Genomic DNA, 23,779 nt, shown 5'->3' with positions numbered 1-23,779 from the left:
TGCAACCTCCAGAACCACTTCCTCCAACTCTGCCCAGCACATCCGCATCGATCTCACAGTCCGCGAAACCGCCACAATCGTTCCCGTTACCACCGTCACAGTCATTACCATTACCACAAGGTCAAGACGTCTCCATGTCGCATAACGAGCAGGATCAAGACCCGTCTATCAACGTCGCCGATATAGACTTCGAGGCCTTTCTGCGCCAATTCGCGGCACAGCAGAATGGCGAGAACGGACTTGGGTTTAACGATCTTGGCGGTATGGGCATGGGAATGGGCATGAACCTAGGCTATCCGAACGACGAAGACCCGAACGATACCGTAGTCAATGCGGCGAATATCGCAGAGTTGGACGACATCACGGGTTCGCATGCACAGACCCAGAGTCAGTTCGGCGATGGTTCTGCTTCATTACGTCCTGTGAACGGTGCTGGTGTTGGTCCCGGCGGGTTCATCACTGGAGTGGGCGGGGACGGACATGGACATATTGGTAAGGTGGAAGAAGAGGAGCAGGATCCGCAGATGGAAGAGCTACATGCATTTTTGGACGAAGTGGCCTCTGCCAGCTCGGGGGCTTCGCCTATCTTGAGAGCTCAGCAAGATTCGCCGCGCGCGGGGAGGTCACCTTTGCCGTCACCGTTGGTTGGGTTGGGGAAGAAGAGGAAGTCAGAAGTTGCGGATTTGGCGAGTGAGTTGCCGTTGAGCGTTGAGGATTCGGAGGTAGTTAGAGGCGTAAGTTCGAGTCCCAAGGTCGCGACGACGAACGGAGCCGGGAGGCTGAAAAGGGCGAGGAAGTAAAGTCATTTCGTTCTTGTAGCTTTTGTTGTTTTTGGGATTTGGGCTTTTCGCTGGCGTTTCGGTCCTTGTGAGTCCCATCACCCCTCTTGTTATTCATTCGTCTTTAGTAGCGTACTGACTCGAATCTCTTTCGTGTTGCGTGGTTTTTTAGGTACCACTATCCTGTCACATCTTGTTGCTTTCTTTCACATCTCTTCTCATCGCGTAATATCTACCTGCTTTCTGACTGTCATTCATTCCATCCATTCCATCTATATTCCACACCACACCCCCACAACTGTATAACCTCTGTCTTTCACACACACTTCATTCGTTGGTCCCCTCCACCCCAGGGCCATTCGCTATACTATTCATCCCTTACTCCCATCCACCTCCATACATACCCTCAGCTTACCTGATGTGAATAGATACTCAGGCAAGCAGACACCGTCTCCTCACCTCTCTTCTCACACTCGCACCCCCTTGACACTCTTTCCGCACAACATTGACCCCAACGACATTCATCGACAAAGCCCTTCGCACTCTTACTGAAACATGAACCGAAAGAACGGTCCGTATGTATTCGAGTCAGCATAAGTAGTCGTCGTACGTATTCCGTATCTTGTGGTACATCAGATTCACAGTAGTCCTCTCTGGTTGGTGCGCTCATGACGTGTACTTGTATCGCTTTTTTTGTGCAATTTATTATATCACTCGCTACTTGGGAGTGAAGCTACTCACATCACAAGTTATGTGCAAGTAAGGCGGGTTCACAGCTTTGCGTGTATGTTTATCGAAGGCGACTGAGCTTGTGTGTAGATTACAAACATGGTGCAAAGATCTATGATCGAAGGCAAGTAGATAAATGAATGAGGGTGAGTGTAATGCTCTACGGTCTAGTTGGCCGTCAAGGTCGAGTAAGATGAATAGGAAAATCGTTAAGAATGGTGCACTGCAAGTGCCGGTCAAAGTAATATGCCAAAGATGGTGATCTGGGAAGGTTAATGGAGAGGATGTTTGAATCCTCGAAATAACAGAGATGCAGGTGAGAATAAATTATAACATAGATATACGTCCCCCTCAATCGTGAACGACACCGCACACGACAACACATCACATCACCCTCATCCAAAAAACCTCACAACACACCCCTCGCCTCATCCCTCTCCAGCATCAACCTCCTCCACTCCCCCTCCCAATCCCTCCCCACAAACTCCTCCAACCGTCCCTCCACACTCTCCATCCTCATCCTCTCCGGCACCCACCTATCCCCCAACGGATTCTCCACCGCCCTCCTCACCGCATCCACGAACCCTTCCAAGTCTCCTTTTTTCACGTTATAGACGTATGGCGGGTCTTCGAATTTGAGGACCTCGTGTTGCGCGGACCAGGAGAGGCGGTTGGAGGGGTCTAAGGGATCCCAGGAGTGGATGGGGTTGATGAAGGGGGTTCCGAGGCAGAGGGCTTCGTAGGGTGTTGGGGAACTGTGGTTTGGGGATCCAATTACGGATTGAAAGAAGAGGGAAAAGAACGGACATCAGTGCTGAGGAAGGGATAAAGACAATTCATAGGAAAGTAGAGACTCACGTCGCAGGCGCACCCACCCCGATCAACACCTTACTCTCCCCAACCGTACTCACGAAATCTTTCTGCTCTAACAACCCAACGTTCCGTACTCCCTCCGGTAGCTCAACTTCGATACCTACGTCCATCGTCGGATCATTCGCTGCTCCCACGAGGATATCGAGGCCTGTTTCTGCCGCGGCGGTGGTGTAAAAAGACGATGGCCAGGCTTGCTCGGGCGAGGGGAGGAAGTAGCGGAGACGTTTGGTCATAGCTGTGGTGTAGAACGAAATGTACGGGGCATGGTAAGTAGACAGTACAACAACCAACAGTGGAATAAAGGAGATATGCGAGACGTGAGAGAAGAGGGAAGAGACAAACCATAAGCTTGATGTTTGCGTTCCGATGGCGGGACGAAGGGATGCGAGAAACAAGCGGGCTCGACGGAATATCCGATATAGGTATTTGCTTCTTCGACCGCATACGGTTCGGGGTTGAGTGTCCACTTCGCTCCCAATGGGTGATTTGGCGCGTCCCAGAATTCCTGAATCGTTGAACTTTGGTCAGCGAAGCCCATACGCAACGCAACGGTATGACAGAAGTGAAGACAGAAAAGCTAGCTCACCCAGGTAAATGTCTTATATAGCGGGATTCCATTTGGATTCATGTCGGATTGTATACAATTCTCGATATCTGCGTTACAAGCACGGATGTCTTCTGGAGTGAGCAGTATGGCTTTGACGAGACGGGGGAACATTTGGTAGAGTTGGACGGCGCGATCGTTATTCAGGGAGTAAAGGATGGTGTAGTTCAGGTTGTGGAGGGCTTGAATCTGGCGCGTATAGGTTAGATGATTAGGAAGACTAGTGTGCGGACGAAACGAGTCGACGAACTGTAGAACGGGACCTGAACAAAGTGTGGCGTAAGTCAAAATGATGACAGGCCAGAAATGAAAGATGACGCACCAGATAACTTCGCCAGCTGTCCAACCATTCAAAACCCAACGGAAATAATGTGATCCAAGTATGATGACTGTCAAGTCCAGCCCTCATCAGCGTCGTCCTGTGATACGCCACAGTGGCTGCTCGACAACAAACATCATCCACGTACCTTTATATTGATTTGGCGGACAATTCCCAAGCTCGATACACCTGAACAGATTCTTGATGTTCTCATTATTCGAGTCGAGCCACGAGCTATCCGTCTTGTTGTAAGAAGGGAAGAGGGTCTCGCTCAGCGCCACTTGTGGTCTCTTATGCTTCGGAGGATGTATGTTCATCGGTGAAGGCCCGTTCGCTCCTGCTCCGCGATGGTGGTTCTGCGCTGCATCTGCAGGATGATCCGGCGCTGCTGAGAAGTTGTCGCTGTGTAAGTACGGGTGGGGGCCGTATGGACTGGTGCGAAGGATGCGAAGACCGGGTTGGATGATACTCGGGGGAGCGTCCCAGAATTCGTAACATGTCCAGAGACCGGAGAGTGCTGCGAAAAAGTAGAATGTGCGGAGGAAGGTTCGGCTGTGGGAAAGACATTCAGATCTTTTCTAGTCTGGTAAGAAAGAGATAGAACGGAAAAAAGGACGCACGCTCGATAGGCCATAAGGAAAGCAGGATTACAGAAAGCGTAGAAGAAGCCAACGAAAGCGAGCAGACAGCAGGGGCGCGACGGTGAGAGAGGTGGGTAAGATGACTGGTTCCACCAGCAGGAAAAATGGGACAAGAGAGGTCAGAACAAGAAAGGATGTGAGACAGGAGCGAGCGGATGCAACGCGCGGAGGTCGCGCGACGGGATGGATGTTGCAGATTGTGGGGCGGAGATCTGAGTGACCGGGCAGCTGCGATCAACCTCAAAAGACGTTCCTCGTTGCTTCGAACAGAATGCTCTAATGAACGGGGCGTGCTTTGCGATGATTCCCCACAATATTTGGTGGCCCCGTCATGATGATCATTGGCCGGCCGGTTTGGGGTATCTTCGATGAGAGCTCGCATAGGGACTGGGGTTCTGACGATGGCATCAGTGGAGTCGGACGTTGTGCTTGTGCACGATTCAGTGCGCAGATTGTGTGTATGCCTCCGCACGGTCTCTGAGCACAAGCGAAGTGAGACTTTCAGACAGAGATATCAGCCTGAGTCGAGTCGAGTCGAGTCAAACCGGTAGGCTACGGACCCAAAATTAGCCATCCAAGCGCACTTTCGGATAGAGGTGAACTTGTAATATTCCAGCAGAGTCTGAGAAAGTATAACAACCACTGACTGCGTGTGCGCTGGTCGTGGAATGCGGATTCAGTAGTTCCATGCTGCAAACCGCACGGCGAATTTACTTGGGAAGAGTGATCATGGTGAGAACGTTGAGGCCAACTGCGAGCGATCCTCGTTCCGGTCGTCTGGCGCGGCTTGCTGGGCGCGGATAATTGACCTCGAAAATAACTCGAAAATATTCCCCACGCGCCTGTTTACCACCATCTCGCTCTCGACCATCCCTCTTTTCTCCCGCAATTCTACTTGTTTAATCTGAATAGTCTTGCCGGGTTGAGTCCGAGCCCAGACAGTCAACTCTCTGTCTTGTAATCCTGAGCCAGTGTGCAGCCTTTACACGAAAGCTGAGCTGTATCCACCGTGACATCCGTGTGGCCCAACATGCCATCTCTCCCACTGCTCCTACCACCTCAAGCAATTCCCACCCAAAAATCATCGTCAAAAGTGCAAGAATGGGAACCTTCAAAATATCTGCAAGCGCCCCAACCTCCTCCAGCGGACGACGCGAAGATACAAGACCTGGAAATGGCAGCCGCAAGACAGATGATGGATGGAAAGGCAATGAAGAAGACCAGACCACGGCGGACAGTCGACTATGGAGGGCCTATGGGGAGATGGGCATTGGTGCGTCTGTCCAGTTCAAAATACTACACAATGTTCGGATATTGACGGGACTACGGTGTACGAATAGTTGCGCAAACTCCAACCAAATCCACGATATGTGCCATATTTGAGACCAAGTCCTCCGTACATCATTGATGTACGCGTCCAATGCTGTATAGTGTGTACGATTTGTATACTAAGTTGTGAATATAGCTGCTGCCTCCGAAAGCATACCCAGATAACCCGTCTACCTCGCTGTGCACCAAGTTTGTCCATACATCAACAAACAAAGTCCGGTGTCCGGTCAATGTTGTAGTGGTGAGTTTTCAATTCTAAGCCCTCATTCAACTTGGGGAGTTCTGTCGTCAGTGAGTATCGCTCTGGACGTCGCGCATGTCAGTTTTAGTGAACGCAATGCATCCAGCAGATCGACCCGGTCCTCTTGCCACATTCCTACCTTCCTTTGTGGCGCGTTCGCATATCTTGCACCCTTGTCTTGAGGGTGTGATTATTTCCTCTTGACCTGTATTCGGTTCTGCTGTTCGCTCTAGCCAATGCCAATGTATAACGCGCAATGTATAGGCCTTGCTTCATTTATATTCGCCTTGTCCTGGGTATAATTAGCGAGTCTTTCCCTCGTCGTCGCGACTAGCTGTCATTAATGGTTCCTTCCGAATCTATTAAACATGATTATGCCCCTCTTCCTGTGCATTTCACTGTCTTTCATAAAACCATCTCATCTCACCAGCTCCTTCCATGACATTCTAGTGGACCCCCGAAGCCCGACGCGTCCTCACCGGCTCCACCTCCGGTGAATTCACCCTCTGGAACGGCCTCACCTTCAACTTCGAGACCATCCTTCAAGCGCACGACTCCGCCATCCGCGCCATGAAGTTCACACACTCCGGGACCTACCTCGCCTCCGCCGACCAGTCCGGCATCATCAAGTATTTCCAGCCGAATATGAACAATTTGACGGCGTGGCAGGGGCATAGGGAGGCTATCAGGGGCTTGAGCTTCAGTCCGGATGATGATCGGTTCGCGACGGCGAGTGATGATTCGACGGTTTGTATCTGGAGCTTTGAGGAGAGTAGGAAGGAGAGGACGTTGACTGGTGAGTTTGGACGGCTATCGGGGTTTGTGGGGAAGGTTATTGATGTGATGGGGTCTTTCTTTTGCAGGTCATGGCTGGGATGTTAAATGTGTAGAGTGGCATCCGACTAAAGGTTTGCTCGTATCGGGCAGTAAGGACAACCTCATCAAATTCTGGGATCCACGGACAGGGACAGCATTAACCACACTGTAGGTCACAGTCTTTCTCAACTCACATACCAGCCCAGTAGCTGACTATACTCGCTCACGCCCTAGCCATCAGCATAAGAACACGATACAGGCTCTTGCCTGGTCACCAAATGGCAATATGGTAGCCAGCGCCTCACGAGACCAGACCGTGCGGGTATTCGACATCCGTGCGATGAAGGAGTTTTGCATCCTAAGAGGGCACAAGAAGGAAGTTTGCTGTACGCTCATCTCTGCATTCTGCTGCTAGAATACATTATGCTCATGAGACCTGCTTTTCATTCATATATAGCCGTTGCATGGCATCCCGTCCACCCTCTCCTCGTCTCTGGCGGCTCCGAAGGCTCCCTCCTCCACTGGGACCTCTCCATCCCCAGCCCCGCCCCTCTCCTATCAACCTCCCCCTCCCTCCCCTCCGCCCACACACCCCACTCCAACTCTCCCGCCTCCCACCCAACCCCCTCCGCCCTCCTCCCCAGCACGATCACCACCCCCCGTGCGACCCTCTCCCAAGCACACGACTCCAACGTCTGGTCCCTCGCCTTCCACCCGCTCGGCCACCTCCTCGTCTCCGCCTCGAACGACCACACGACCCGTTTCTGGTCGCGAGAGAGGCCGGGAGACTCGAGTAGCGTGTTTAGCGGCGGAGGCGAGAAGCCGCCGAATGTGGTGGATCTGAGTGGGCAGGATGCGGGTTGGGATGGAGATGGGATGCTGGATGGGTTCGATGGGTTCGATACGGAGGAGGCGTTCGTGCCGGGGATTGGAGGTGGTGCGGGTGGAGAAAGCTTGCCTGGGATTGGAGGAGGCGGAGGTGGAGGCGGAGGTGGAGGAGGAGGCTGGTGGGGGAAGGAGGAGGAAGGGAGTGGGGTCGATCGTGTGGCTGGACGGATGGATGGGTATGGCAATGGCGGCGGCAGTGGAAACATGCATTCGAATGGCGGCCCGCCTCCTTCGGGCTATGCTGCAGGCTCAAGATTCGGACCAGGACCAATTGGAGGCGGACCTGGTGCTGGATTCGGTTATGCTTCTGGTCCGGGTGCGAATCCGGATGGACGTACACAGGGAGATGAAGGGGACGATGACTTTATCCCTGGGTTTGGAGCAGCGGGTGGCGGTGGCGACTCAGTGAGGAAGAGACAGAGTGGACCTTTACCTCCACAGGAGGCGATCTTCAGTGGAGGTGGAGATGGTAGCTTTGGACATGGAGGGTATGATGAAAGGGACGGAAGAGAAGGGAGAGAAGGGAGAGAAGGGAGGGAGGGATGGGGAGGTGCTGGTGGTAGTGGTGCTGGTGCTGGTGGTTCGAGGAGAGGTGGAGCAAGGGGTAAGTCGAGGTGGGGTGGAAAGAAGGGAAGATTTTGAGGAGGATGGCAGGGGCGTAGGTCAAGGTTGGTGTCAGTTTGGTGGGTGCGTCTTTCCAATACGTTGTGCACAGTGCGTTTCGCTGAATTGTCGGCTAGCGTTTATAGGGACACGTGGTTATGAGTGGCATTCTCAGTATTTTGTGTAACTTGCTACGCATCCTCTTCATAACTTCTATATATGACACCTTCATATCTTCGTGCCAGGACGGAATCAAGTCAACGATCTGTGTCAATCAAGGTACAGCTAACAGCAATTTGCGAATAACCAGTAACAGCCTTCGTTATGGGTCCACCGTACGACTCAAGAGTGTGCTCTGTGTCTAATTAAATCTCTACTCATAAATGTTTCAACCGGCCTAGGCGAGATTCGGAGCTGACCGCAGCCTTACTTCGTTGTGGCCAGCTATCGCACCCCAACATACAGCCAAGACCTTCACGCACACCGCCGCTCTTATCTACTGCTATATCTAACGGCCAAGACGGCGAAGGACCCCTTCCTTCCTTCCTACGTGATGCTTTGTGGCTGAGGGAGTCGACTTATCGTTCAAGGGACTTATCAAATGCCGTGAGATAGGAAAGGATAGGAATCTCTGTATGTGTTTCTAGTTGGGCCTACTCTGTCCCACGACTTATCACCGACCTGGCTGACCTGAATCCTGCGTGATCTCATCTTTAGTACACAGGGGGACTCGAAGATACAAAAGGTTGGAGAAGGCTGAGCGAAATAGTCTCACGATCAGCCGTCTCGCTCGTCATCTGCTTTCCTCATAGCAGAGCGTCCGCTGCCGTATTTCACGTTCTCATCATGTCGTCACCAGCGGTTGCTTCGAAGACGCCGTCCCTCGACGAGAAGAATGCCGAGGATGTTGAGAAAGCAGGCGTGGATGTTCAAGTCTTCCAGGCCGGCGCAGATGATATGGATATCGGTACGTAGATGCAATACTACCTTCCTTCTCATGTTGATGATCTCGAACTTAATAACCCTCTTGAGCAGTTCTGGCGGAGAGCCAGTATACTGAGGAACAGTACGCGAAACTCAAGAGGAAGATTGATCGCTACCTTCTTCCTTTGATGTGGCTCTGTTACGGTGAGGCAGATGACTCTCCAGTGTCGACATTTCATCTGACGCGTTTCGTGGTGAAAAGGTATCCAGCAGACAGACAAGACCTCGCTCGGAACACAAGCTAACTTCGGTCTGCGAGAGGATACTGGTCTTGTGGGGAACCAGTATTCATGGCTTTCGACCATCTTCTGTGAGCTATCCTTCCCTGACCACCTCCGATGACTATTTGCTGATTATCAACATATCTAGACCTTATGTACTTGTTTTTCGAGGTAAGTCAACATTTCAGGGATTGACCCCTTTCACGAACAGCCATGACAACTTCTGTGATCATTTTAGTTCCCATCTAACCTCATCCTGCAACGCTGGAAAATGGGCAAGACGTTGTCGATTTACATGTTGTGCTGGGGCGTGATCGTCTTGTGTATCGGTTTTGGTACGCGTTGAATTCGGGTCTTCAATATCTACGTTGTTGCTGACTGGAATGCTACAGCTCAGAACTGGGCCCAGTTGATGGCGCTTCGAGCATTGCAAGGTCTCGCAGAGTGCTGCATCTCTCCGGGGTACGCCGCCTTTTACCTTGAACCTCTACTCCACATATTAAGCTGAGACACGTTTCTCAGGTTCATCCTCGTCATTGGTTCGTGGTACAAGACGAGGGAACATCCCTCTCGTGCCCTCTTCTTCCAGGTATGATTGTTCTTCCTCGTTGTTTCAGTGCGTTGACGTCTATCATCGTAGAGTGCCAATGCCGGATTCGGTGTCATTGCCGACCTCATCTTGTATGGGATCGGATCGAGAACCTCTGGTGATAAATCCTGGCGTGCAATGTCCTACGTGCGTTTCCTATACATATACCCAATGTGTTTCAACTGACGGTTTATCAAGTTCTTGGGCGGCCTGACCATCGTTGTCGGGACACTCTGTCTCTTCCTTCTCGGTACACCTTCAGAAGTCCCATGGCTGACCGAAGAGGAGAGGCGGATGGCCAACGCCCGGATCGTTTCCAACCAGACCGGTCATGATCGGACGGGTGTGAAGAATTGGAAGTGGGCACAAGTCCGTGAGGCATTGACGGATGCTACTGTATGTTTTCTCTCCTGGCCACGCACTCGGCTACTAATGAGCACTAACGCCTCATCATTTCGGATTTGTTTTTCATTCTAGTTCTGGTTCACCGGACTAAATGCGTTCTTGAGTTCAGTGCCGAATGGAGGTCTGACGACGTTTGGCAGTATTCTCAACAAGAGTTTTGGATTCAGTGCGTTTCTCTCTATATCTTCGTCCATGATAATATTGGTTCTTATACTGAGCATATTGCTTCGTTTAGCTTCCCTCGAGGTCATTCTATACGGAATCCCTCGCAGTGTCTTCAGCGTGCTCTGGTTCATTTTCATCGGCATCATTACAACCAGGATACCCAACCTCCGACTGATCTTCATGGCCTTCTGCACTCTTCCTTCTATGGCTGGCTTCCTCGGAATCTCGCTCCTGCCAAATGAGCCAGCGTATAAATGGTCCAAGTGGGGTACGTAGTCTCTTGCCATTTACACATAGCTCGATTTTTATACGTTATTGGTGTACTGACTGTGAATACGATCATATCCGTCGTTGTGCTCCAAACAGGCTGTTACTTCATGACCGTCCCCTTCGTGGTCGGCTTGTTCATGTCGTGGACTCTCATCCCGTCCAACGTCGCAGGACGAACGAAGCGGACTATCACGTCCTCGTTCACCTTCGTCGGCTACTGTGTCGGAAACATGGTCGGCACTCAGATCTTCCTCGCCAAGGACGCTGTACGTCTTACCCCACTTCATTTCTTGCCTCCCCATTTCACTTGCTACCACTCTCTTACCGGATCTGCATGCGCTTTGGAACTTACCTTTTCTCCTCTTACGCGGTGTATTATATGGATAGCCGAAATACACTGCCGCGACGACCGTATGTGCTGTCTGCTTCGCTGCCGAGTTCGTCCTCTGTGTTTGTTGGCGGCTTGTATACATGCGCCGCAACCGCCTCAAAGATGCAGCGCTCGCGAAGGACGGACTGACAGAGGAAGAGAGGATCGCAAAGGGGAAGGAGTACGGCGAGTCGGACACGACAGACTTTGAGAATCCTTATGTGAGTGCTGTCTGTTTTGTTTGCTCTAGTTGAGTGGTGCAGACGGCTAATATGACTTCTTTAAAAGTTCCGTTATACGTTGTAGAATATAGATATGTATGTGGTTACTTTTTCGGGAGGCTACGAGTATTGCGCTCGGACATCATGCAATATTTGATCCAGATCAGGTGAAAGACCATTGTCCGGATATCCTGCATGGGATGTGAATGTGGCGATCGTGGATCCTTGCTCCAGAGGCACGATTTATTTCGGCATAGGTCAAGAATCTTCGAAATATTTTTTGCGGGACCCGCCACAGCAGTCACCGTCAACTCGTAAACCTCGATATGAAGACTACGAGGTTGTGATACTTAGACGGGGTAGAGGGTATACGGTTAATACTAATAGTACGGTTCGGTGTCTGTGTGAAAGGTTTCGATATAAATATTAATCGAGCTTGTGATATTAAGGCCGCCTGGCGAAATGGCATCGCGTCTGACTACGAGAGGCGAGCGGATCTTACCCAATCGCATGTAATCAGGAGATTGCAGGTTCGACCCCTGCGGTGGTCAAGCTCTTTTACGTGGGTACCCTTTTTTTCTCTTTTTTTGTTTGATGTCCTTACACAAAGAAAGAAATGCGAAAATTTACCTTTTACTTTCTTCGAATTTAGCGGCGGATGAAAACACGAAATCGACTGTCTGGCAACTCATGCAAGGTAGATGCTATCATGTAAATTCATATAAATTGGGTCTCATGCTCATAATAGTAGTTTTTATAAATCAACATATACATATAACACCCCGTATTATGAGGGTCTCTCAAAATCGCTAACACTAGTTACATCCACATTAACGAGTCAAAACATGAGGGCTTCTCTCCAGTCTGTAGAAGGTTGTCTGGGCGTTGGCATCACAGGGCCTAAAATCAAGAGGTGAGGGTCAGCAACAGTTTCATCTAGCAGAACAGATGAGACTGTTGAACTCACCAGTCAACATGCGACTAGCAACTACAGACCAATCGCTAATCGACATTCAATGAAAAGATATTAGACGGGTTTTAGACTCATCGACAAGAGTGGACTAACGTGTCTGCGAAGTATGGATCACTGAAGATCTCTGAGCTGTCATATCGGTACATTGGATCCTCGCAGAGAAGCTGATGTAGGCAATTGTAAGTCAAAAGACGCGCGGAAGGTGACAGGACAGAGAACTTGACTTACACGACGAAGCAGACCCTGCGCATCCTTATCAACGAATACATCCACCATCGCATCAAGATATTCGAACGAAACAGGATTGACTCGTTCCTCCCAGGTGTACACCTTTTGCATTCGTGGCAGGAAATAAAGCTATGGTGAACACAGCTGATCAGAACCAAAAGAAAGAATTGATAGCACCTAGAGACAAGAAAACACACCTGCCCCAAATAAATCTCCAATAGCACCAGTCCAAGCGCCCACATATCCGCCTTCCGACCATACATCTTCACCGTCCCATCCTCCCCCTGTCCTTCGAAACTCTTGTGCGCAGCCACGACCTCCGGAGCCCAATACTCCGGAGCACCAACTCCCTCCACGCAACATCCGACCCGCAAGCTTTCCTGTGATTCAGCGAGAGTACGACCAGGAGCGACGAAGGAGCAGCCGAAGTCGGTGAGGAGGAGTCGCCCGTGTTCGTCGATAAGGATGTTGTCGGATTTCAGGTCACGGTGAATCATGCCGAGTGTATGGAGCTCGTGTATGCCAAAGACCTGTATAGCAGGGACGGAGAAAATAGTCAGACTCATGGGCCCAGAGGATGGGTGAGGAAGATGAGGGCTTACGAGGTCTTGGATCCAGAACTTGACGTCTTGAGTGGTCCAGCGTCGCCTGGGCTTGTGAATGATGCTCCCGAAATCCGTCGCCTTCAGTTTCTGATCATATGGCAGCCGTGAGTGCCCGATCCAAAGTACAAGCAAATGAGACGTAGCACTCACCGAAACAACATAGAAATTCCGTACGTCCGAAAAGACCATCTCAGTCCTGCACAAGAACTTCGACAGCTTCCCGTACGGATCCTCCTTCGCCATTCTCGCAGCGACCTTCTTCTCCCTGTCCACACACATATGGATCTCGATCTCCTCCGTGATATCCTTCTTGGGAATGATCTTGACTGCGACATCGTTCGCGTACCGATAATCTATGTATGCCTCCGCACGAGCTACCCTCCCGTAGCTGCCTTTGCCGATCAAGCCTTGAACAAAGAATTGTCCTCGCCCTTGTGGGGCCGTAAGCCATGGCGATGATGGAGGCGGCGTGTCTGGATTGGCGACAGACGTGCGAGAGGCAAAGAAGTCGCGAAAGGTAAGGCCGGGCGGTACGGTGGCGCGGATGGTGTGCACAGACGCCACAGAAGGGCCAGCAGTGATAGAGCCCTGCGCGAAAGTACTGTTGTATGTGGACTGAAGACTGATTGTATCAGATGGAAGACGAACGGGGGAAAGGCGAGGTGTTGCCGGCGGAAGCTGCTGATGAAGGGGAATGTCGCTTTGGGGAAGGTGGGAAGGAGATCTAGTAGGGAGGTATTCGGGAGATTTGACAGGAAGCTCGAAAGAGGAGTCGCTACGAACGGGATCGGATGTAAGAATGTCGAAGAGTGAGCGTCGCTTATAAAACTCGTCCCAGTTGTCCGTAGTAGAAGAGGCGCATGAAGTGTAGGAATCGGTGGGCGTGATGAGGGATCCGGATTCAGACGATGAAGCAGACTGAAGTTCGGATGAAGAAACGTCCGATATCGTGGAAGCCAAATGTGCCGTAGTTTTGAGGTCGACAGGGTCACGAAGCAGTGAAGGGCTTGATATGTCCTCGCCATCATTTAGTGCGAAAGCCTTCATGCAAAGCTAAAAGAATAAGCCGGAGCTCAGTACACGACAGGAGAAGCCCATCGTGTATGACTGACCGTTCCCGGCATATAAATCTGCTCGAGCAAGACAAAATCTGTCGATAGGAGGTCAGTGAAGGTTGTCCAGACAAAACCACTGTTACGCACCATCTTCCGAAGGTAAAGAACGAGACGATTCATGTTCGCGGTCATGGCAGGGAGATCCACAACGGCGAAGAATGTATATGATGAGCTGAAGGCTACATATATCACCGACAACCGAGGCCGTCCGTGCACCATAGTAGAGCTCCAAAGCCCAGTTCACGACGAATCCGACGATGAGGTATGCAAGGGTTGAGTTTATGAGACGATCGTACTAGTATTCAGTTACACTACATCAATACCGCAAATGTTGAAAGACCATGGTATGAAACGCGTACGAGCATAGTCCCGAGAGACAGGCGGAGCGAGTTCATCTTGAGTGGCGTGGATTCGTTGCAATAAGCTCAGCTAGTATCTTCGAGTACTTCGGTCGCGCTGCCTGGTGGGAGATGATGTCTGGCATGGTTGTAAGAGCCAATTTATACTCCGAGGGATTTCAGAAGCAAGGGCGCGCTGAGCTAGGGCACCGCGACAAAGCGTACGCAGCGGTACGAAGAGGGCAAAACAAAGCGAGCCCAAGACAACACGAGGCAGCCGCTTTTGGCAACTGGTGATTTTTGTTTCGCCACGAGGCAAACAAAGCTGGAATCCAGCCCATAACGGAGATTTGTTGATATTGCGATAGCTTCGAGTGGCGAGGTGGGTGTAAGTACGAACAGCGTGGTTGTCGCGCAGGTCGACGTTGTCGTGCTACGCCACTGACAGCGGTCGACGTGATGGAATGCTCGGGAAGTTCCGACCAAGGTTGAACGTCGCGATTATCCGTGATTTTTGTTTCCTTGTTTCCAGTCCTATCACCTTGCATCCCTCAGTCTCACAGTACTGATAGTTTTGATAATTTCTCTGGTGCTCAGCTTGTGGAATATGATTCTCCGTACCGCCTTGCAGCCGTTGACCAGGAGGTCCGTCATATTGATGTATTGAAGCACTCAAGTAGCATCACAACTTGAAGGCCGCACCGTGCTTAAGTACAACTCACCATGGCGACCGTGGTCGACTGCTCTCTCTGGCTCTTTTCGGATCTCAACTGACTAGGTTCTATAAAACAAGTCCTCATCTTCTCGCTGAGGCACACTGGGCCACTGTGGCACCGCCGCACTTGAACAGTGTCTCGGAGTTGGGGCAACGGAAGTCTCGCATGGCCGAATTCTATGTTCCGCCGTCCGCTTTCCGTTTTTTTTTTCGTGTTCACCCTCTCCTCCGCTTTTGTTTTCTCATTTTTTGTCCCGCATGTTTCGAAACTGCCGAGGGCCATACCTCCTAGGCTATATAACATGGCTCAACTCGCACAGAACTCTGCACAACTCAACTTGCAACTCCACCACCATCTCGACTTCAAGTCACATCACCAAACCATCGAATTCTCTTCTGCGTTGATCGCCCTCTTGCATTACCACAACACCTTCCTGCTTTAACACATTCATCACTATGACATCTCAATCGTATACCAAGGCCCCCCACCCCACCGCCAACCTTGTCAACACTCTGGTCTGTGACCGATACCTACTCGTCGAGACTCTCGGCTCCGGCGCCTTTGCCACAGTCTACCGCGGTGTCGACACGCACTGCAAACAGCGCACACAATACGCCATCAAGTGTATGATACAGGGCGCTCGCGGCTCGAGCAGGCAGCGTCGACAAATCCGCGAAGTCTCCGTTCACCGCAAGGTCTCCTCCCATCCCAATATCGCGACGATTCACAACGCCATCTTGCAGGAAGTGGACGGCGCGGAGGGCCTGATCTTCATCGTCTTGGAGCTTTGTGAGAAAGGGGACTTGTGCGACGCAATCGTGAAGAGGGGCATATTCTGGCGCAATGATGCGCTGGTGAAGAATGTGTTCTTGCAGATTATCGATGCCTTGATGAAATGCCACTCGAAGGGTGTTTACCACAGTACGTATTTCCTTGTCCTGTCTTCTCTTGAGAAATTAGACTGACGATTAGTTGATGGTCACAGTGGACTTGAAACCGGAGAACATCCTCATCTCGTCCGAGGATAGCGCATCCTGCCAAATCCGTCTTGCTGATTTTGGTCTTGCTACCACGCACAAGACCAACAAAAAGAACTTCGTCGGGAGCCCTTCGTATATGTCGCCTGGTCAGTTACGGTCTCCTCATTAACCTACGTTCTTCACTGACCGAGACCTGCCTCTTCAGAATGCATTGGCGAAGACACCCTCGACAACCCCTATGCCAGCGCACCCAGCGACATCTGGTCATTAGGTATGTTCCTCTTCAGCATACAATAACGATTACTGGCTAACCAAATTGCAGGCATCATCCTTATAAACATGTGCAGTGGCCATTTCCCTTGGGCGCTTGCCATCCGCTCCGATGCATCGTTCGGAGCATACCTCAACGTCCGCAGCTTCCTCCGCCGCACCACCCCCATCTCACACGAATGCCAAACACTCCTCCGTCAGATCCTCCACCCCGACCCGGAACAACGCATCACACTCAAGAGATTGAGGGAGAAAATTATATCGATCGAGACTTTCTTCATGTCGGAGGACGACATCGCTGGTGCGACGGACCATGTGCGGGAGGTGGTAGCAGACATCCAGAGGCTTCGCGATCCCGCGCCTTCAACCTCCGAAACCACCTCGTCCGTAACACTCTCAGTGGAGGAAGAGGTGCAGAGCGAATACAGTGTCTGCGCGTGTCCTTCGGCGCCTTTCCCTTCCGTGGACGGCAGCGAGTCGGAATCACTCCCCGCGTCCGAATCTGACGAAAGTATATCATCTTCGTCTTCATCGGCGTCCATACAGGAGGCGGTCACACCCATCATGAACCCTACGGAACCGGAACTGGAGGTTGTGGAGATGATGGCTGATATGGAACTTGGTGAACCTGTCATGTTCGACATGGCCACGCCTAAGCAGGGGGAGTTCGGAGGGTGGGAGAAGCAGCAGCCTACGCAGTGGGAGAGCTTCGTCAACGAGAACGCAGAGATTTTCAGGTTGATCCGGTAGCGTGGATATTAGATCTCCTCATAGATTATAGACTGTTATTACTATAGACATTTTGCTTGCAATATACACACCGTGAAACATAATAACATGCGCTATCGCTGCGATGTATTGAAATGCATAAGCCACAAGAGGGAACCTGACTGTGCGCTCCCTGCTTCTGATTTATGGCGGTTTCGACGTAAGTGATGGACTCCATGCCCACACTCTGACACCACCCCGCCGTCTCCCATCGTCCTCAATCTCCCATCCACGCCACCCACCCTCTTGAGACCACACCTCCACATACCCCTTCTCCCGCAGCACGCCCTCCACGGTCGTCTGATCTCTTCCTGTATTTCCTCTACTATCGTTCAAATTGTCTATGGAGGCCTGATCCAACTCGACCGATAGGAGGGATCCAAAGAACGCCAGATGTGAGGGCCACACATGGGACCAAGGGTATCGCTGATCCACTTCGGTGGCTAGCGAGACGTTTTGACTAGCTGGAAAGGTAGGGTCGACCACAGGCGGAAAGCGAGTATTGAGATACTCGACAGGAGACTCGTAAAACACGTCCGTCTGGTCCTTATAGCTCGATAACGCTTCACCGACGAGTCTAACCCACCACCGTGTCAGTCATCAGTTGCGAAGATTATCAAGGATACTGATGAGGGGAACAAGACTCACCCCAAAGGCGGTTCACAGCTCAAACTCCAAATATTTCCGTCTCCTAGATTGGTATGAAGATATGCCTGTCCGGGGGTGGAATGGCAGGGCATTAAGAACCCTACGCTACGCATCGGTGGCGATGATATCTCTCCGCTCGTCTTCTGCTGGAGGCTGAGGTCATGAAGGTACCGGACGACCTCGACTTGTGCGTGTCCGTGATAACGAGTGACCCAGATAATCACAGGAAGAGATAAAAGAACTAGGAATATCATATGGAAGGATCGTATTGACAGTGGGGCAGGACCGTCATCATGAGATTGACCGAGCTGGGTAAATACGGACAGTGCACCGGTTGAAGGAGAGTCGGAGAGATGGCGGTTTGTGACGGTGGTGGTGGCAGTCTCCAGAGCGGACGATCTTTTGACATCAATCGCGCCGGCCGACTTTGTGCTTGAAGTTTTTTCAGGTCGTAACCTAGAGGCAGATGATAGGTCCGCGAGCGACTTCGCGGCCAATACATGCAGAAGTGGAAGCATCGGATGTAAGAACCGCCACTCCTTATGCCCAGCGCATGAATATATCGTGGTTGTCCATCCAAGAAGGGCCAGTGCTGTTCTTATAGCTGATTTGGATTCGCGCTCAGCCTTATTATCGTCGTCCTTGTCAGGAGATGAGCCTGGACTGTCTTGACTTGGCCGAAAATTTGTCCAGATTCCGTGCAGAGCATAAGGCAGAGCAGGTCCGAGTAGAATAGCCAAGCCTTGCGATAGATAGTAATGCCACGGAGAGCGTCCGTAGAAGAGAGATATAGAGGATGCGTTTGTTCGGAGAAAGGACAGAGGCGTGAATGTTGGTTGGCCATAGTACGCGCTGTCAATGACAAACATGGAGGAGAGGGCGATTATGCTGGGATACATATATCAATGAGAGGCCAAGACGCAGGACGACGTAGGAGGTATGATAGCTGCTCACCCTATACCGAACCCGTCGAGGACGAACGCGCGAAAACGAACTTCATCTTTTCGTAGGCGATATAGAAGAAGGGGTATGACGAAGGCCCAAACCACGAGATTGGTGATTCGAATTGAGCACGCTAATGCCGCAAACACGAGAAGCTTTCTGAGCTGCGTCCTATTCGCACATGAGTATCGAAGTCAGATATACGCAAAACTACTTTCAAGTCCATGTGCATCGACAAGCCAAATAAATATGCCTACCTCGAGCAAGATACAGATGCATTCCATGGGAAATGGCTTAATGCGATTGTAGTTAACGTTGTTTCCAGAGAGTTTGAAAGCGATCGCGAGAGTGAAAGGGCATGAAATGGTGACATCAAAGACAAGAAGAACTGTGCGCCAAAACGTTTCGTTACGGAGACCAGGTTCTGTGATAGCTAGGAAGACTTACCGCGGTAGAAACATATTGTCTGCCCACTACATTTTTGGTGAGCTTCCTGACCCAAATATCCGTCCCTGCGGCAAGGAGACCATGCAAGAGCTTAGGCGCCCAGACCTGCAAACATACATCCACGCACGGAAACGCCTTCAAAATGACTTCCTATGGATGATATCATAGGTAAACACGTACCCACCAACATACGGCTCTCATCCCATCCAAACACTTTCAGCATCCAATATATCGGCACGTTCAATATAGGGTATACAATGCTCCTGATTGGTCGTGCAGAGGTCCATTCCCAAGTAAGCTGGCCATACGAGAACACAATGTGATGAGCGGGCTCGAGGGATTGAAAGTATTCGTCGGGCTGAAAGAAGGTACGCGTGGTGACGGCAAGAAATGAGCGCAGGGCGATGGCGAGCAAGACAGCAATCTCCATGAGAAAGTAATTTTGCTATGCCTGCATGAGTCTGGCGAGCTGTGAAAGTGATCGTTGGTATATCTTGAGAATTATATGCTACTGAAGCTTGAGAGAGACTGTGCAGCCGTCAATGTTGGAGGAGCCTGGAGAACACAGGAAAGTGCCACACAATCGACAACCCAGATCGGTGCCACTCATTGTGGCTGAGAATGGATTACGGAAAACTCCGGACGGCCGTTTAAAACGACGCGCCGGATACTCGGATGTTCTTGGACCTCTCTCCGAATCGGCTTCCACCTGGATGGTATATGGGTAGAAAAGCTCTATTTCCTGGTGAGCTCAAGGGCTAATTTATTGAGACACTTTTCCTATGGTATCGGTGTTTCTCTGTCTATTCTCGGACTGGCGAGCTTTTGGGTTTTAAGTTGAAGCCCGTTCGTGACCGCGACGCCGGTTTACCAGGGTTTACCGTCATCCGTTGGGAACAATCACGGGTCACCTCGAGTTCTCGTTCATGAGAGGGACGAGCAATCCTAACTCGTGCTTTTTCTTCTGTTACCACACAGGACGATCAACCTTCATGACTTCGCAATTGCCCGTCAGCACCAGGTCTCTTGTTCTGTACAAGTCGTCGGTCGCTGCACCCCCGGGGAAAGTCTATCACGATGCTAAACTTGAGCATCGGCGGCTACAACCACTGAAGTCGAATGAGATCCTAGTCAAAGTGGGCGCTGCAGCATTCAATCACAGAGATGTTTGTTTTTTTTTAATCGTGGTCGAGCGATGTGCAATGCTTGTCTAATCCGTTTTCTCGAAGCTATGGATTCGGAAAGGAATGTATCCAGGCATTCAATTCGGCACAGTCCTCGGCGCAGATGCAGCAGGTGATCGTCCCACAAACTCCCGGCAGTTCCTGTCCTAAATCTCAAAGAATCAATGTAGGTACCGCGATAGCCTCCGGCCAGGCTGATGATCCCCTGCTCAACCAGAGAGTGCTTTTGGTTCCCATGCGAGGCTGGCAAAGTGATCCAGACGCACCAGAAGACCCGTAGGCCAGATGTAACTGCTTCCTATATAAGTATCTGCTGAACGAGTTCACAGTCGTGGTATGGCTCTACTTGGAGGAGGAAGGTTCTCGCCCTTCGGGACTTTCACTGAATACCTCGTGGTCGAACGTGATCAAGTCATCGAAAGCCCGAGCCACCTTGACGATGTGCATATGGCTGCATGGCCGTTAGCTGGTGTTACCGCTTGGAGGCGAGTACGCTTGTTGGTGGTACTCAAATTTGATTCATAAGGTGACAATTACTACAGAGCTACCATGGTCAATGCGAGGGTCGAAGCAGACCACAACATTCTGATCACTGGTACGTCGTCGATTCCTAACGGTCGTATTGATAAGTTGTATCGAAACTTCCCCTTAGGCATTGGCGGCGGTGTCGCCATCACAGCGCTCCAGCTTTGCGTCGCCAAAGGTGCGAATGTATATGTGACGAGCGGAGACGAAGAGAAGATCGCCAAGGCCGTCAAGCTAGGAGCAAAGGGAGGAGTGAACTACAGTGTAGGCCCACTCCTTGATCCGCCACTTTGAATCAATTTGTTTTCTCACGCCCCTTCCCATATTCGTTTAAACGGTTAACTCTGAGGTTGATATCATCCATAAAGGATTTCAGAATAAAATACACACGGTGCCCAAGGTGAGTGTGCATTCTTGGGAGACCAAAAGGTGGTGTGGCACCCGAGCGCCACAAAATATGGGTCCTTGATCCAACCCCGCACTGCACGGTTCCCCCGCATAACAATAGTGCATGCTCATTCAGATATTCAATATAACCTTAAGCGTCCTGTATCTACAATTTTCAAGAGTGTTCTTCAAGCTGGGGGAGCTGTAGGCGGCAGTTATGCAGTGGATCAAGGACCGGGGTTGGATCAAGGAGTGGGCCTACACTGTATAAAGACCGTAAGTGCACTCTCTCCGACATGCTGTAGACATTTGCGGGCTGACTCCACCGTCGTTACCCAGAGAAGTGGTCCCAGGCTCTCGGAGAAGTGCTCAAGGAGAATGGAGTAAAAGCATTGGATGCCGTGATTGACTCTGGAGGAGGAAACATCATTCGGCAGACAAGCAAGCATTTGAAACTCGGTGGACGAATCGTCATCTACGGTATGACTGCAGATCAAAAAGTTACAATGACAATGGCCGAAGTCATGAAGAATCAGCAGATTATCGGCAAGTATTGCGATGATCCTGGATCTCTGTTCCTGATGCTGACCGCTGGCTAATGATAACGAACTTAGGATCAACGATGGGTTCCGTGAAGGACCTTCAGGACGCTACACGCTTCCTTCCGGAGAAGCGAATTACTCCAATCGTCTCACATGTTATAGATGGATTGCAGAACGCCGAACAGGGTTTCGAGCTGATGAAGCGTGGGGGTCAGTTCGGGAAGATTGTCATCAATATGGGGGAGACACAGACAGAGACCGCGAAGCTCTGATGTTTATTGTTATATGAATACCGAAACCCTTGATTGTAAACAACTCATGTTTTACCACCTGTGTATAGTGGTTCGACTGAGCAAGGCTGAGCAAGTCCCGAGAGACCTCACCACCGAATAAGCACTGCTTGAATGAACTTGGGCCACACAGTGCCACACCGGCATCTTCCGGACTCATAAACAGATGACAAATTGAAATTCGTTCTGTTTTCTTTACCCTCTCTCCGCACCCCGTCCGTCGTCCCCACCTACCTACAAAATTACCGTCCGTCTCGGCCTTGTAGATCACTTCAAGCCCTACCTTATATAGTCGGACAACCCAAAAAATGGCATTCGGTGCGTGCATTCTTCCTACTGAATCTAGAGACCAACGCTGAAATTTTCTTTCCTTTTCTTGGCTACTAGGAGCACCTGGTGGCCGTGGAGGATTCGGAGGTCGTGGAGGTGGAAGAGGTGGAGGAGGTGACAGAGGTGGTGGTCGTGGAGGATTTGGTGGCCGTGGAGGAGGCGACAGAGGCGGTGGTCGTGGAGGATTCGGTGGCCGTGGTGCGTGTCTTACTCATTTCTCACAAAAGACGAAGAAGAACTAAGCATTCCCGCTCTTTTCACTCTCTAAGGTGGTGGTGTTCGTGGTGGCGGAGTCATGGGCCGTGGACGAGGTGGAGACCGTGGTGGCGGTCGTGGAGGTCGTGGGGCACCCAGGGGCGGCCGTGGTGGTGCCCGTGGCGGCAAGCCCGGAGGCAGAGGAGGCGCGAACGTTATCCTCGAGCCGCACAGACATGCCGGGATCTTCATCGCAAAAGGCAAGGACTCGATGCTCGTCACCAAAAATCTCGTCCCCGGAGAGTCGGTTTACGGCGAGAAGCGCATCTCGATTGACGGAGCTGAGGAGGGCACGAAGGTCGAGTACAGGGTCTGGAATCCGTTCAGGAGTAAGCTCGCGGCGGGCGTGTTGGGTGGGATGAGCGAGATCTTCATCGCGCCCGGAAAGAAGGTGCTTTATCTTGGTGCTGCGAGCGGAACTAGTGTCAGCCATGTTGCGGACATCGTTGGACCGGTATGTTCTTTTTTCTTCATCCTTGTTAACAGTATCACATCGCTGACAACCGTCTTCGTATTCAGGAAGGTGTTGTTTATGCCGTCGAGTTCTCTCCTCGGTCAGGTCGTGACCTGATCAACATGGCTAAGAAGCGGACAAACGTCATTCGTATGCCATTTTCTTTCTCATTCTGCTGATCGCCGTTGACTTACCTCCTATATTAGCTATCGTCGAGGATGCACGTCTCCCACAAAAATACCGCATGCTTCTTTCATCTGTCGATGTCATCTTTGCCGACGTCGCTCAGCCAGATCAAGCACGTATCGTCGCAATCAACGCCCACAATTTCCTGAAGGAGGGCGGCCATGTCGTGATCTCTATCAAGGCAAACTGTATCGATTCGACCGTGCCCGCCGAAGCCGTCTTCATCAGTGAAGTCGCTGCCCTGCGGAAAGAAAAGTTCAAGCCTCTTGAACAGATCACTCTCGAGCCTTACGAGCGTGACCACGCCATGGTGACTGGTAAGCTACTTCATTGTCAATTCGCTCTGTTCGCGCCCGTGCTCAAGCCAATCTCTAGCTCGGTACGAACGTCATGTCCAGTGAAGTGTGTGATGGGTTGTTTATGCGGTTCTCCTTGGTGTATCTCTACTTTTTTCTTGCTATCGTTTCTTCTCCATGTCGGCCGTACTATATGCTACATACTGCAATTATGGCCATTTTTTTTCTCCCTAACCGCCGGGGGCTATGAGAG

The 23,779-nt window shown here is 51.1% G+C and overlaps 8 protein-coding genes and 1 non-coding gene across 9 annotated transcripts; 6 read left to right on the top strand and 3 right to left on the bottom strand.

Annotated features, from left to right (window-relative positions):
• Positions 1–1,917: 1,917 nt before the first annotated feature.
• On the bottom strand, positions 1,918–3,822 carry STEHIDRAFT_92046 (uncharacterized protein; the record flags this gene model as incomplete). Its single annotated transcript, XM_007300731.1, has 7 exons — positions 3,453–3,822; positions 3,308–3,374; positions 3,236–3,248; positions 2,968–3,174; positions 2,724–2,886; positions 2,367–2,616; positions 1,918–2,263 (listed from the first exon to the last, which is right to left on the bottom strand). The coding sequence occupies exons 1-7, from the start codon at positions 3,619–3,621 to the stop codon at positions 1,918–1,920; spliced, it is 1,215 nt and encodes a 404-aa protein (XP_007300793.1). The 5' UTR covers positions 3,622–3,822.
• A 979-nt stretch (positions 3,823–4,801) lies between these two features.
• Positions 4,802–7,861, top strand: STEHIDRAFT_92044 (WD40 repeat-like protein; the record flags this gene model as incomplete). The annotated part of the gene is made up of 8 exons (XM_007300730.1): positions 4,802–5,218; positions 5,286–5,354; positions 5,411–5,515; positions 5,966–6,311; positions 6,379–6,499; positions 6,566–6,717; positions 6,789–7,529; positions 7,602–7,861. The coding sequence occupies exons 1-8, from the start codon at positions 4,976–4,978 to the stop codon at positions 7,859–7,861; spliced, it is 2,037 nt and encodes a 678-aa protein (XP_007300792.1). The 5' UTR covers positions 4,802–4,975.
• An 807-nt stretch (positions 7,862–8,668) lies between these two features.
• On the top strand, positions 8,669–11,097 carry STEHIDRAFT_108327 (MFS general substrate transporter; the record flags this gene model as incomplete). Its single annotated transcript, XM_007300729.1, has 14 exons — positions 8,669–8,789; positions 8,858–8,950; positions 9,009–9,116; positions 9,176–9,198; positions 9,266–9,362; positions 9,420–9,489; positions 9,550–9,616; positions 9,668–9,763; positions 9,815–10,012; positions 10,094–10,187; positions 10,257–10,454; positions 10,553–10,722; positions 10,844–11,047; positions 11,077–11,097. 14 exons carry the CDS (start codon positions 8,669–8,671, stop codon positions 11,095–11,097), a joined length of 1,560 nt encoding a protein of 519 aa, XP_007300791.1.
• A 398-nt stretch (positions 11,098–11,495) lies between these two features.
• On the top strand, positions 11,496–11,598 carry STEHIDRAFT_t101. The gene has a single exon. It is a non-coding gene; the product is annotated as a tRNA-Arg (tRNA).
• Positions 11,599–11,877: 279 nt separating this feature from the next.
• On the bottom strand, positions 11,878–14,363 carry STEHIDRAFT_153478 (kinase-like protein; the record flags this gene model as incomplete). The annotated part of the gene is made up of 10 exons (XM_007300728.1): positions 11,878–11,947; positions 12,044–12,049; positions 12,114–12,184; positions 12,249–12,377; positions 12,446–12,778; positions 12,851–12,940; positions 13,004–13,906; positions 13,966–14,003; positions 14,056–14,263; positions 14,328–14,363. 10 exons carry the CDS (start codon positions 14,361–14,363, stop codon positions 11,878–11,880), a joined length of 1,884 nt encoding a protein of 627 aa, XP_007300790.1.
• A 1,114-nt stretch (positions 14,364–15,477) lies between these two features.
• On the top strand, positions 15,478–17,022 carry STEHIDRAFT_108325 (Pkinase-domain-containing protein; the record flags this gene model as incomplete). Its single annotated transcript, XM_007300727.1, has 4 exons — positions 15,478–15,943; positions 16,008–16,148; positions 16,208–16,273; positions 16,325–17,022. 4 exons carry the CDS (start codon positions 15,478–15,480, stop codon positions 17,020–17,022), a joined length of 1,371 nt encoding a protein of 456 aa, XP_007300789.1.
• Positions 17,023–17,081: 59 nt separating this feature from the next.
• STEHIDRAFT_166001 (uncharacterized protein) lies at positions 17,082–19,507 on the bottom strand (the record flags this gene model as incomplete). The annotated part of the gene is made up of 6 exons (XM_007300726.1): positions 17,082–17,617; positions 17,689–18,576; positions 18,643–18,801; positions 18,888–19,018; positions 19,078–19,182; positions 19,262–19,507. The coding sequence occupies 6 exons, from the start codon at positions 19,505–19,507 to the stop codon at positions 17,185–17,187; spliced, it is 1,962 nt and encodes a 653-aa protein (XP_007300788.1). The 3' UTR covers positions 17,082–17,184.
• A 562-nt stretch (positions 19,508–20,069) lies between these two features.
• On the top strand, positions 20,070–21,987 carry STEHIDRAFT_153475 (NAD-P-binding protein; the record flags this gene model as incomplete). The annotated part of the gene is made up of 8 exons (XM_007300725.1): positions 20,070–20,243; positions 20,307–20,373; positions 20,432–20,537; positions 20,591–20,730; positions 20,788–20,856; positions 20,914–21,048; positions 21,513–21,653; positions 21,788–21,987. The coding sequence occupies 8 exons, from the start codon at positions 20,070–20,072 to the stop codon at positions 21,985–21,987; spliced, it is 1,032 nt and encodes a 343-aa protein (XP_007300787.1).
• A 229-nt stretch (positions 21,988–22,216) lies between these two features.
• STEHIDRAFT_73820 (Fibrillarin) lies at positions 22,217–23,750 on the top strand. The gene is made up of 6 exons (XM_007300496.1): positions 22,217–22,323; positions 22,393–22,533; positions 22,605–23,044; positions 23,110–23,194; positions 23,251–23,547; positions 23,606–23,750. The coding sequence occupies exons 1-6, from the start codon at positions 22,314–22,316 to the stop codon at positions 23,629–23,631; spliced, it is 999 nt and encodes a 332-aa protein (XP_007300558.1). The 5' UTR covers positions 22,217–22,313; the 3' UTR covers positions 23,632–23,750.
• The last annotated feature ends 29 nt before the right edge of the window (positions 23,751–23,779 follow it).

The sequence above is a fragment of the Stereum hirsutum genome (genome assembly GCF_000264905.1).
Source record: "Stereum hirsutum FP-91666 SS1 unplaced genomic scaffold STEHIscaffold_3, whole genome shotgun sequence".
NCBI classification, from domain to species: domain Eukaryota; kingdom Fungi; phylum Basidiomycota; class Agaricomycetes; order Russulales; family Stereaceae; genus Stereum; species Stereum hirsutum.
Note: the sequence above shows the minus strand (reverse complement) of the source record. Positions and strands in the feature narration are given on the sequence as shown.